The sequence below is a fragment of the Diachasma alloeum genome, unplaced genomic scaffold (genome assembly GCF_001412515.2).
Source record: "Diachasma alloeum isolate Michigan unplaced genomic scaffold, Dall2.0 Dall_scaffold_00181, whole genome shotgun sequence".
Lineage (NCBI taxonomy): Eukaryota > Metazoa > Arthropoda > Insecta > Hymenoptera > Braconidae > Diachasma > Diachasma alloeum.
In genome coordinates, this window is record NW_021680347.1 from 709,362 (window position 1) to 722,785 (window position 13,424).

The following is a 13,424-nucleotide window of genomic DNA, read 5'->3' on the forward strand; positions in this document are numbered from 1 at the left end:
TGCACGGCCTATTCCCCTTTCTCGTGTGTCCCACAGCGCCGGAATTCAACTGCAATTACTTCACCAATTTTATTGAACCTTTGACAAATATTTTTCCATTGTTATGCAGATCGATATTTTACGTTAATTGGCACTTGAGTGGGTGAGTTTTGATGATGTTTTCATGGCGATTGTAGATGCTTGCCAGTGTAAAGAGAACAGAGAAGGGGCTTGGGAGGGGATGAGAGAACTCCAACTGGGTCAGCAGGCTTGTAGGTCAGGAATACCACGTGATACCACCTGCAATGCCCGTTGGGCCGCATTGGAAATGTTTTCAAGTGTCCTTTTTCTTTATTTTTCATTGGCTATTGGTTTCGTTAAACGAATGGTAACAGTCAGTTTTTTAACACGGGTTAAAACGTTGTATACGTTTTATTCAATCTCAACATGTCTTACATTCTTTTTGTTTCATCAGGAATTAAAATAAATTATAATTCTTTTATCAACATCGATTGCCAATTTTACACCACCCCATTTTCATTCTCATACTTGCGTAATATATATTGATTCAATTTTTAGTAAATCTTCAGTTATAATTCGATGATCTTATTATTGGTGTTACCTTAGTTCGTTCGAGTTTAATTACTCGATATACGTCTAATTTTTAATTTTTGCATTGTTGCCATTTAATATCTTATATTTAACACTGATAGACACGAAGAAACAGCCTTTTCAAAAATGATCGCATCACGACGCTTTTGTCTCTCGATACAGTCATACTGCGTTCAATTGGACAGAAATTGGAGTTTTTCCTTTTTCAATAAATTTGTTTACATTGATCAATATATACAGATCACATACATAAAAATATGAGAAAGTTATTTGACTTGGAATGGACAAAATTCAGATCACACTGCCATCAGATTCTTCTTTTTTTTGCATTAAGGTACATTTGTGGTTCCTTTATAATCTCTTGCTCTCTCTCTCTCTCTCTCCCTGTTCACACTCTGTTCGACAATATTTCTCTAATATTTATTTTCACTTGTTCTCTAAAATTTACAACTTAATTGTTGCATTTAAAATTGGTGGACGTTTAAATTCGTGAACACCCGTTTTTACTACGGACGATGCCCGATCGATATATCACATTGATTAATTATTCATTGATAATCATGACTTTGAAAATAGACATATATTAGACTATCAATAACACACAATGGACGTCTATCATCTCTCATAATTAGCCTCTTCCCACAAGTTTTCAGTGACAATTCTGTCACACAAACCGATGTTTATCATTTTTCATTTTAATGGACTTTCATTTTCTAAACATAAAAGCTCAATATTTACAATACAATTCGTAATTTGTTGTTACTATACCCGTTAATTGAATAACAGTAAATAAATCATAAACAACAACAATGGCCTATAAAATAATGTGTATATGCTTAGGTCACCCTTTGTACAATTTCTCCAATATCTCTTATTTTCCCCCATTTTCATTTTTTTTACTTTCAATTCCTTAGAATTAAATACATAAATCAAAGATTCTTCGTTTTTATCCTACAGCAGTCTATGATTTACCATCTCTTTGCTAGTTCAGATAATTCAGTTATATGTATACGATCTAATATTTTTTAAATTGATCACTCGAGATCATAGTGGCTAGTCACTTGACTAAAGAATATTGATATTACCCTTTATGTACAAAAATATAAAAATCGATACTGATGGTGTACTGAAGATAAAATGAATATAATGAAAACTATTTATCTTACATTACCAGTGATGACGTAAAAAAATACAATGAAACACGGGACATTTAATAAATAATGGAATGATGAAATTAATGAAAAATGAAACCAACTTTACCAAATTCAACGAATAACTGCAGTCGTACAATTATTGACTCGAGGAAATTTGTAAATTCCAATTTGAATCGCTACAAATAAGCGGTGTGTTTACTGCTGTGTTCGAGTGCTGCCAGTACATCCTGCTTGAGTCTAACGTACAATCTCCCCTTCTTCCATGGATTCTGCAGTTGAAGCGGTTTGAAATCATCCCTCAAGCATCTCTCCCGCGCACCAATAACCGCAACCAGACAGAAGTTTGGTAACTCCTCATTCGTGTAAATTGGTCCTTGCTGACCCTTAAGCACAACAGCCATGTTAAGCTGCTTAACAACCAGATCAACAACTTCCCTAGCTGTCGTTCTCGGTGTAACATGTAGTTTGAGACTGGTACCAGCTGCAAGACCCGTTTCATATGCAGCAAACACTTGTAGTATACCAGGCAATGGTGCTGGCATTGTAATCGACGTTTGGTCCTTCGTTTCATCGTTATTACTCTGATTGGGATCCGGTAATGAGCAACTTGCCACCGATGCAACACTGGCACTTGGTTTTGAGCTCTTAGTTTTCATTCTCACTGTCGAAGTGCTCTGCTCACCACTGCAATCATCACTCAATGAGTTTAAACTATTGGTGCTATTTGCGTTACTAGTAGCTGTATTGACGCTCAATAAACTCGTTGTGTTGGTTAATGCCATTTGATTCGTGGACCCTATCAATGTATTACCATACATGGGTTTACTAATGAGCTGAGGACTTGTCGAGGCAGACAGAGTCATCGATACAGTTGATCGGGTCGATTCACGACTCTTCGACATATGCCTGTACTGGCTGAGCAGCAGAGTGTCCTCGGATTTGGATGGGGGTAGTAATTTCGTTACCGCCCCGTCCCTAATGCCAAGCCCAGATACTGATGTATGATAACTGGGATGGCTTGATCGAACTGGCTCAGAGACTGTTGAATAATTTGACGTATCACTGCCTTTTCTCGAATGTCTATCGTCAATAATAGACGGCGTTAAAGCCTCTTCATGGTGAATCAAAGGGATTTGATTGTCAACTTGTCCCTCAGCACTGTGGCCACCGCAAGGTAGTTGCTGCTCACTCTTGCTGAACTCTGTGGTCAACAAATTAGTCGCTGAACTTGAGATGTTTGGTCCCGGCCAACTGCCCCTTCCTGGACTTGATTTAACGAGTTTCGGATCGCGCGGCGGTAGTTGCAATAAACTTCTCTTCAAACCATTCGTTTTATTATGACATCTCTCAATGTTCAATAAATAACGCATAGAGATACCAGCTGGTGAGTTCAACAGTGTTGGCGCTGAATTGGAATTGTTGGCCATGAGTCCTGCGTACTGCGACGAGCCCCGATCCCTTGCAAAAGTTATGACATCAATTAACCACCTAGCACCCTTCCAAATGGCATTCATTTGTGTCTGGAGTTGTTCAAGCCTCGATAATTTGTCCTTGGCAACGCTGACCTCGATCGAACTAAATGCCTCACGATGACTGTGCTGTGCCTGAGCTGTATCCAACTCCAGTATACAACTCAGTCGTGAATATCTGTTTATAACATCCTTTTGATAAGTATTTAAGTGCACCATTTCAAATATTTGAATGGGTAATGAGAGAAGATCATCGCGTTGCAAGAGAATTTCCCTTGTACCTGGCACTGAACAGGCTGTTTCGGCGGGCGGTACGACGATGAGAAATGATACCTCATTAGTGAGTTCAATCACTTCAGCATCATACAGCCTGTGAATTAATGAATCCTCCGAGTTCACCTGCATGTATGTGAACAAACGTCTCGCAGTAGCTGATACGAGATCGACAAAGAGTTTTTGCTGCTCGTTACCTTGATTCTTACCCCATTCACTGTCATTATCGTAATCATAATCATTCTCCTTCTCCTCGTCTCTCTCTTTATCCTTGGATTTATCATCGCTACGTGCCTGAATTCGGGTTATTTTTTTAAGATAATCCCACTCTTCAGCTGATACGTGTGGATTATCACGTACTTTACAGTGAGGAAGAGAATTTGGGGCTTTTGATGGAACGACTATTTGTATCAGATCAACGCTACTCTGCATTTTCAAGTAGCCGAGGTATAGGCCCTTACTCAGTTTAACACTACTCAACTGATGATAAGCCATTTGGTCCTTGATGCTCATCATCAATATGTCGGCTACATTGCTGTCCTCATGTATTGTAATCTTCTTTTTGACTTTGTTCAATGGTAACCATCGGCTATTAAGCACTGACACTAATTTCGGTGATTTGATATAGTTAATTGTTGATAAAACAAGAGTACCCTGGACATCTCTGATAGGCTTATGATATACTTGCCCCAAGTCCTGAATGCACAGTGCCGTTTGCATTTGCGCAGCAGCCTGCAGTAATTTAAGACGGAAGTGATTCGTTGAGCTGCTGTGACTCTTCTCCATGTCTTGTTTCAATGTTTTAACGTCTTCCCACGTACACGCCACCTTCATTAACCAGTGATAATCACTGTAAATACAGCTTGGATAGGTTTCATCCACTTCAATTACTGGCAAGAAGTCTTCATTCGTCACTAATACTTTGTCCTCATTGTACAGCACACAGGCAAGGTAAACGCCGCGTCTCAGACTCTTCTGGAATTTACTCGTTGCTGTAAAAAGTTGCTTTATCGTTGTTTTCTTCTTGTGATTTCGTCGCTGTAAAGCTGGCGTATCTTGGGTATATTCAGGTCGTTTTATGTCCGTGAAAAGTGAATCCAATTGTTCCAAACGACCAGCAAACCTCGGCTGCCTTCCATCAACGTCACGCCAACCTTTTTCCAATAAAAAAGAAAATGGAGAAAAAGGAGAGAAAAAGGCATTTTAATTAAGCTTATTCCTGTCTATTTTTGGATTGTAAATTAGAGTGGTAGAAAATATACGTACTGCTTGGTATCACGCTGCATGGACTCGAAATAATAAATCTACTGTATCCCTTGAGATTACCCGCGCAAGCTCGGAAGTAGTATCTTTGCCCCTGAATGAGTCCATCGATGCGGCACTCACGCTGTTTCATATCGAATACTTCTCTCTCTCCATTGACTATCGAGAAATCTTCTTTTGTACTCCATTGTACTTTGAATTTAGTACATACGTAAGAGTCATGTGTTTCGGTCTCTTGAAAGCGTACTGAGACCGACTTTGTCTCTATTACGTCGATACTTGTCATAAACGGCACGTCTGGAGGCCCTGGAGAATATTTTTCACCAATGAATAATGCGAAGTGGTAGAACTTTACGCTGAGAGGAAAAATTAGCTCTGCCGAAAAATGTTCTATACCTTCCATGTGAGAATATTTGATGGAGTGGAACAGATTTACTTGAGGGATATTGACCAAGTTGATAGTTAGTATTTTCAATGACGGTTAACGTGAAAGTTTGAAATTTGTGACTTATTGTGTTTATTGTATTTATTCATATATTTATTTCATTTTTAATGAGTATGAGACGATTAAACGAGGTTTAATGATTATCATTGATTCGGTTATATTGGTTTGTGACGATTATTGATAAGATTTTTAATTTTTGATACGTTTGGAGGTCTGCGTAATGCCTCAACATCTCACGGCATAAGAGTTGTGCAATGGAATAACGCCCTGATGAGGAGAATATTTAGTTCTCGAAAAGTTGGCGATTGGAATAATAAGGGATTCTTCTTTTTTCACCTTTATTGAATTTATTAATATCGCTGATATTGACCGCATAATGGCCTAGTCGAGAAGGAGATGTGTTAATGAGAATTGGAGCGGTTGGAATTTGTCTAATATCAAGTTGATAGAAGGAAATGTAAGACTTTTCGTTTACTTTTTGTTTCCGAGTAAACAAAAGGCACTCTTCGGCACGAAGTGAACGTAGCAGCAGTGTCAAAATAGTATTTTATGCCACTCATGCCTGAAACCGGCTGGATGACACACTCGACGCTTCGCGTCTCGTGTCTAATTCAGCCGGTTTCAGGCTTCGTGACATAAAATTTTATTCAGTACTTGTGAGGAAATTTCGTCCTTAACGTGTGTGGTTACATCACTCGCCTTCGGCTCATGCTGTAAACCCCACACACGTTAAAGACGATATTGCCCCACACGTGCTGAAATATACTATTCCGGCCTGTTGCGATGGGGGCTCGCCTACGGCTCGGAGGCCAACGCCACACGAGTAAAAAACCCCATCGCAACAGGCCGGAATAGTATATTTCAGCACGTGTGGGGCAATATCGTCTTTAACGTGTGTGGGGTTTACAGCATGAGCCGAAGGCGAGTGATGTAACCACACACGTTAAGGACGAAATTTCCCCACAAGTACTGAATAAAACGTGTGGCGTTGGCCTCCGAGCCGTAGGCGAGGACTGGCCAACGCCACACGAGTAAAAAAACCCCATCGCAACAGCCCAGGAACAATATTTTTCTGTAGTGATTTTCAAGTTTTCGAGTTTGGGAAGTATGTAATACCAATTTCCAGACGAGAAATCGTGAGAAGCAGTACAGAAAAAGTGTTTTTTTGGCTCGCGGGCGGTTTATAGCACGAGCCGAAGGCGGGTGATATAATCCCACGAGCCAAAAAACACTTTTCCCATGAGTATCGAACGATATTTTTCATCACAATGTGTGGAAAAGGGACGTTTTAAAGTTACTTTTTCGCACAGCGTGTTGAAAAAGAATTATCCATTATTTATGTTCGGATTTAATGGATGGGCCTTTGGTGTTGGAGTACCATCGGCCACCAAACGATTTGCAATCACCCTCTGCTTTCAGAATTTTTTTTTTTATCGTTATTCTACATCGCTTCGACCCGGTTAGGGTATACTGCGATGATGATCAAGACTTTAAATGGTTAGATCGCACCATTCTATCCGGCTGGGATTTGAACTCGGAACTTTCGCATGTGAGGCAACGAACTTACCCACTGCGCCAAGCCACCGGGTGCTTTCAGAATTTAATTATACTTATATTTGTCTGATAGCTTAAATTTGCCCAAATTATACACGGAGAGAAATATTTTAGACAAATTTTAGTGCTATACACGGAGATAAATATTCAATAAAAATTACGTATCTTTTCCGTAATTCCGGAGCGAAATGTGGTTGTAGGAAATTTTACGGAACTGTCACGGAATTTTTCCGGAGCGTTCCGTAATTTTTATCTGAATCTCTTGTGAAAAATTACGATACCGTTACTTAAATTTTCTGAGTCGATTCCGTAGTCGGTGAGTGAAGTGAGAGTTCCGCAATTTTTACTGAACATTTCTCTCCGTGTAGCACGGGAAAAGAGGCGCAAAGTGACGGCAAGGAAAAAATTCCAGTTCCAGCACTAGAAATTTTATTGGGGAAAACGTGAATTTTTCTTCGTATTTCTGTGAAAATTTCACAGAAATCCCCAGACATTTTACCAGAAATACGAATAAATTTTACCTTAACAGCACTAGAATTTTTCACTGCCGGTGGACTAGAATTTTTCTATAAAATTTCTCTTCGTTTAAGTGTTTATTGGACAACGATATACAATCGTCAAAATAAGTTCCGCCAATCCGTGAAGTTAGCTACACTGAGAAAAATTTCAATGGTAATTTCAACTACAAGGGAATTGTCAAAGAAATTATATTTACAGTAACAATAAACTTTGTAGATTAAACTAGGATTCATCGTTCGATTTACTATGTCAAATAGTGTCATCAACATTATGATGCAATTTTCACGTTAATATAATAGTTGAATCTACAATGTTCATTGTAACCGTAACTATTATTTTTTTGACAATTCCCTTGTAGTTGAAATTACCATTGAAATTTCTCTCAGTGTACTGGTTGGAGTATGGGACTGAAACGAAGGACCGGTTCGTAGCTAACTTCGCGTACTGGCGGAACTTATTTTGACGATTGTACATAACTCAATATTGTTGCGTATCCCCCTTCGAATTCCTAGTGCGTAAAACCATCTGAAGGATACCCCTGAAGTCTGTCAAGAGACGATAGTCTTTTTGTATGATTCGACTCCCTAGAATAGATTGGACACACAATTGTACACTGAGCCTCTTAAACTAATAAACTGTTTGCCCCAGTGATTAATTAATTACTTGTATTCTCCTTATTTCATCGACGTAACAATGTCATTCACATGATAAAGTCGGAACGTCATAGAATTCCCTGTCGAACGAGTGTATTTACCCGAAAGACATAAATGTCTCACGAGAACAATTATCATTTGTTCCATGAACATTATAAGGGGTTTATTGGACAAAGATATATACAACTCAATAACATTCACTTGATAAATCCAAAGCCTCATATAATCCTCTGTGGAATGAATATATTCACCCGAAGGACATATAAATGTCTCACGACAACAATTATAATTACAAAATCTATCACGTTTTGGTCAAAACTTTCTTTTTCGTCCACAAGTTAATTGATTCAACCCGAAAAAAGATCTCTTCATGGGAACATATAATTTTTCGGCAAAACTAATTTTTTCTCGCAGCGTACGATAAGTGAAGTTGAGAGACCAACCAAATTACTCTAAAGTTCCGATATTTTTATGAAGTGGGCAAATTAGCGGAAAAAGACAACTCACTGGAGAAAAAACGACCAAATCGTTAATGATAATTGCACGCGAGTAAATCCAGGGGATTTCCAGTCCAAGAGGTATATTTAAACCGTCTCTCAGACCGCTATTTTCGCAGGAGGAGAAAAACCGTGCACCGTTTTTCTTATCAATGAAAAAAATTACTCCACTGTAAAAGTCAAGAGGGCAAAAGACCATTGGGAGCGGGGCAAATGATTTATCCTCACATCTCTTTATCTTTCTAAATCCCAGTGAGATTTAAGAAAAATGGTGAAAAGTAGCTCCCTGTATATTCATCTCCCTCTTTCAATTCATTCGCCGTGTTCATTTAATAGACTTGAAAAAAAATAGTTTTTCTTTGTCGTTTGAAATAAAAGAGTGCGGTACGAACTAGCTTGGTCGAATCCCAGCAGCATCTTTCTCAGCGTTCTGACTCTTCTCTCCCACAGGGCTACTTGTTTGTCCTCGGTATTGCCCCCGCATCCGGTTAAATTATTGTGCGCTGCTGAGAAACTCGCCCTAGCACTCGTAGCATCCAGAAATGAAGTTGAACTTGTCCCCAGTGTACCGCCAGTTCCACCTACTTCGTTGAGTCTGTGCTCCGCTGACAGCAGTAGTGATGCCAAGTGACTGCCGAGGCACTCTGGAGATTTAACTGGACAAATCGAATTATCCAGAGAGGAACAAAAAAAAAGTTACATGAGAAGGGGGGGGGGGCGATGGCAACATTAGTGAATCACTCAGCTTCACCAATGAAGTGACTATTATTCAATTTTTTAAGAGGATATTGACTCTTACACTGATTTCCCTCCTTTGCGCCGTATGCAACTAGCATTTTTATTAGTGATTTATTGTTGTCCAGCACAGCTACGTCCAGTGGTGTTAAGCCATCGCTGTTGACGCTTTCAAAGAGAATGAGATAGAGAAAAAAATGGATGAGAAATTGTGGAACTTTTCTTGATACTTTCGGAGAATAGAGTGGGTGTGGTGGTACAGATAAGAGGGGAATGCGAAAAATCGATGAGAGTCCGTGTGGACACAGGGACAAATAAAGTTGTGGATTGTCTCTTTTTTTTTCGGTCATTTTTTCTACTCGCGCCCTATTTATTTCGACATTATGACAAATTTGTGACCGTGTAGACTAAATACAAAATGAAGGGGAGAGTAGAGGAAAGAGTCGATGGAAATGTGAAACAGAAGAGAAGTGATAAATGATAATTGACATAATACCTATTGACATCGATATCCGCCGATTCCAATATCGTTTTCACTTTGTCCAACTGGCCCTGCTCGATAGCTGTAAATAGAGCTGAAAGAAAAAACATTGAATATATGCATATGAATGAACACCGTCAAAATCTCATACACATTATGCCCCATTTAGACTTTGTTTATGATATTTTTATACTCCTTATTTCCCTAGGCATTACTATTCCGACTTTATGATGTTTTTTTAGCCGCTCTGATGTAGCATGAACAAAAAATGCCGGAGAAATATGTACACTCGAGATAAAATGAGAGAAAAATAAAAAATACCATGCAAATGTATGTTGAGGGAGGGTTGAGCCACGAGAGGATTAATCGTTCCTGTTGTCACGTGGTTTGTCTGATTATGATGTTGGTTCTTATTTTTCTTTCCAAATCCTTCCAGGAACTCCATGCCTTGAAGCGATTGTAACTCTAGTGAGATTAAACAAATAACACCAAAACATAAATTATAAAAAAGTAAAGAGTACAATACCCGGGCAGAAATATCGACATAATATTACAAAACTAATTTCTTGCGTGAAATGTCTCATCTCTTAAGAATAAAACGCTTCGAAGAATTCCGAATAATGAGTCAGACCGTGTGAGAATCCTGTGAAATGTTCATGAGTTGGCAAAAGTGACAATTTTTTGCCTCAAGAAATTGTTCTTTTCGTGTCAAAAGATGAAAAAATTACAAAAACTACTAAAACAGCTTTGATTCAGTGAATCATGGATCAGAGACTTTCATATTGAATGAGTACAGAATTTTTACAGGGGAGAACCTTCAGATATGTCTAAAATATAACCGTCACTTGCTCTGAATCGCAATGAGTTTGAAGGAAAGCAATAACATCTGTTCCTTCTGTCAAACTTACTTCGTCTCTTCAGGAATATTGTCTAATTTCCAGAAGAAAATATAATTTTTTCATTCACAGTTAGAAATTTATCGAAATTTCATGGAAAATGTGATCGTAATTCTCGGGAGAGTGACATTGAATCCGTTTTAGGAGCAAAATGGTTATGAAATTTCAAGTTTTGGGTGGAATTCAAGGAATTTCATCAGTTTTCAGTGGCAGGGAGATGGACATTTCACAACTTGAGTGAATTTTTAATGTAACATAAATATTCAGAAACAGAATGACACGAATTTTCAATTTTTCCCTGAATTTTTCTGATTTTTGCGAGTTTTCCCGGAATAATTGCACTGAAAAATCAAGTATTTTAATGATTTTCAGATCATTCGAACAGAAAATTAATGGAATATTTGATTTTTCAATAACAAGATTTCCTAAAATTTCAGGGGAAATCAAACATGATAAAAATATTCGGCTTTTGACACAAAAAATTCTGACGAAAAATTTCAACAATTTTTTAGTATCATCCTCCTTTTGCCTGCTTTTTAGCACTGTTAAAAAATTTTGTCCGAAATTTGCGGTTCACTTTTAGGAAATTTGTATCGAATTTAATTACCACTGAAATTTCCAGGAATTTCATCATTGAAAATTCAAAATTTTGTGGAAAAATCAAAGAGAACTATCAATGTCAATTCCGTTTTTCCCTGAAAATGAATAGAAAACCAGAAAATGCAGCTAAATATATTCTTGAATTTTCAGGACAGTGACACTGAATGCGATTTAGGGGGAAAAATGATGAAATTTCGGATTTCACTGCAAATTGAATGTAATTGGGCACTGAATATTCACATTAGATTGGAAATTCAATTCAATTAAGGAATTCTCGTCTTTGTGCTGCTTAAAATTTTGCAATTTTACTGAATTTTCAGTGAAATCTGAAATTTCATGATTTTTCCCCCCTAAATCGCATTCAGTGTTACTGTCCTGAAAATTAGTAGTCAACTGTTCATGAAATTTCATTTTTCTCCAATAGTGAGTATCGATTTCTTGTCTGAAACCTACCATGAATTGATCGAATATGCGTGCGATGTTCGCCACCCAAGAAATTGTTTTTCTCATATTACATCGATTTTTCTCATACTACATGGATTTTTCTCTCAGTGTAGGTACACCATCATTCGTTCAAATAGTTAATATGACTAAAAATGGAAATAATGCACAACGAAAGAGGGGAATAAAACAATACTGGATAAAATTAAATTCTACATTAGCAAACCGTCCGTATCACATTCTACCTCAAGTAATGGAATGTAAGATGACCCGACATTTCGGCGCTGTACTGCAGCGTAACGCCGTCAAATTTTCCATTCAAATCTAGTGAAACGAAAATTGAGCCATTCCAACGTGCCAAGTTTTAGCTTAAAAACAAAGTGATTGAATTAAAAGGGAATTGAACGTGCTGAAAATGCTTTTGAATTCTAAAATGGAGTCACGCACGTGCATGCGAGTGAAGTATATTCACTCGACATGAATGCCGCACCGAGGTTTCATTCCTAAATTCTAAAAACGCACATCGATTGGATTTCGTCGAATACTCGAAAAGTTGAGATAAAAGAAAAATTCTAGTGGTAGAATAAAAATATCGAACTGAAGGACATACTGCTGCTTTCTCGATATTTCCACTTGAAATTTGTGGAATGTGTATTGAACCAGGAATTCGATATATTTCCACTCTCATCGTTCTGATGAACGACATCGTTGGGCAATTTTATTTTTTCATTTCTCAATAACGCAGTCCGTACGCTACGAGTCTCCGCATTACCACAGACAATTTTCAGTCTGTCTCTCGACGCTACTTGCTCCATATCTTTGACAGTTTCGTCTGTGCCAGAGCAATTTGCAGCCTCAGCACCGGCAACTGGCACAAATAGATAATTCTTAAGGGACGAATCCAGTGAATTATCCAGTGCAAAGCTTGGATTTTCATATCCACCATCGCACAGCCACGTTTGTTTATTATCGACAACATTCTCATCATCCTCAAATCCATAAAACCTGTATGTACTACTCTTCTCATATCTGTCCTTTTTTCGAATATCATTGGTAGATATTGTCAATTTACGGGTGAGATCCTCAGTAATGACACTCGCGAGTGAATCAATATTTTCACCAACGGTTGACAAATACTCCTGGGAGCTTTGCATACTATCACTGATTGAATTATACGACTCAAACACTTCACTACGATTGCGTATCTTTGATATTAATTTGACCGAGGCACGAAACGACCTTGACCTCTTCAAACTAGATATTCCACTGCTACTGGGAACACGTCGTTTCATTACTCTCTCCATCTTTGGACTCTTAATTGCACTCCTTCGAAATCTCATTTGGACTTTATTTATGAATTCCTCAATTCCGCCGTTATTCTTACGTCAATGACAATTAATTGCTCTCTCTAAATTTATTTCTCTTCCTCCCCATTCGTTGTCTCTTCATCTTCCTCCTCATCTACCCCCAGTTATTTTCTGCATGAAGGAAAATTCCTCGTATACTTTGATTTTATTATTCTCAAGGCACTTTACACTCGTCGATTTTTGTGAGAATAAAGGTAAATTGCGTGAATACTATTTTCAATGATCTTATCTCGATTTTTAAAAAACTATGATTGGAATGTTGGGAATAGCGTCGTAACGCCACAAATCTACGGTACCACAGAACTAGACGTATCTGTCGTTAGAATACCCACGCAAAGAGGCACATAATAACTACTCGTCCTGACGCCATGTGCCCTCGACCGTACAGAACCCCAACATCTGTCTCCTCTCTCTCCCTACCAGTAATTTTTCAAACTTGGGACCCCTCTCAGTCTCGGGTTCACTGTTTGCCCCCCCCCCCCCCCC

General features: G+C 38.3%; 1 protein-coding gene across 1 annotated transcript; it reads right to left on the reverse strand.

Moving 5' to 3' along the window:
- Positions 1–414: 414 nt before the first annotated feature.
- LOC107045673 (ankyrin repeat and fibronectin type-III domain-containing protein 1) lies at positions 415–12,245 on the reverse strand. The gene is made up of 7 exons (XM_015268005.1): positions 12,182–12,245; positions 9,956–10,099; positions 9,650–9,728; positions 9,218–9,321; positions 8,811–9,074; positions 4,754–5,056; positions 415–4,641 (listed from the first exon to the last, which is right to left on the reverse strand). Exons 2-7 carry the CDS (start codon positions 10,077–10,079, stop codon positions 1,922–1,924), a joined length of 3,594 nt encoding a protein of 1,197 aa, XP_015123491.1. The 5' UTR covers positions 10,080–10,099; positions 12,182–12,245; the 3' UTR covers positions 415–1,921.
- Between the last annotated feature and the right edge of the window lie 1,179 nt (positions 12,246–13,424).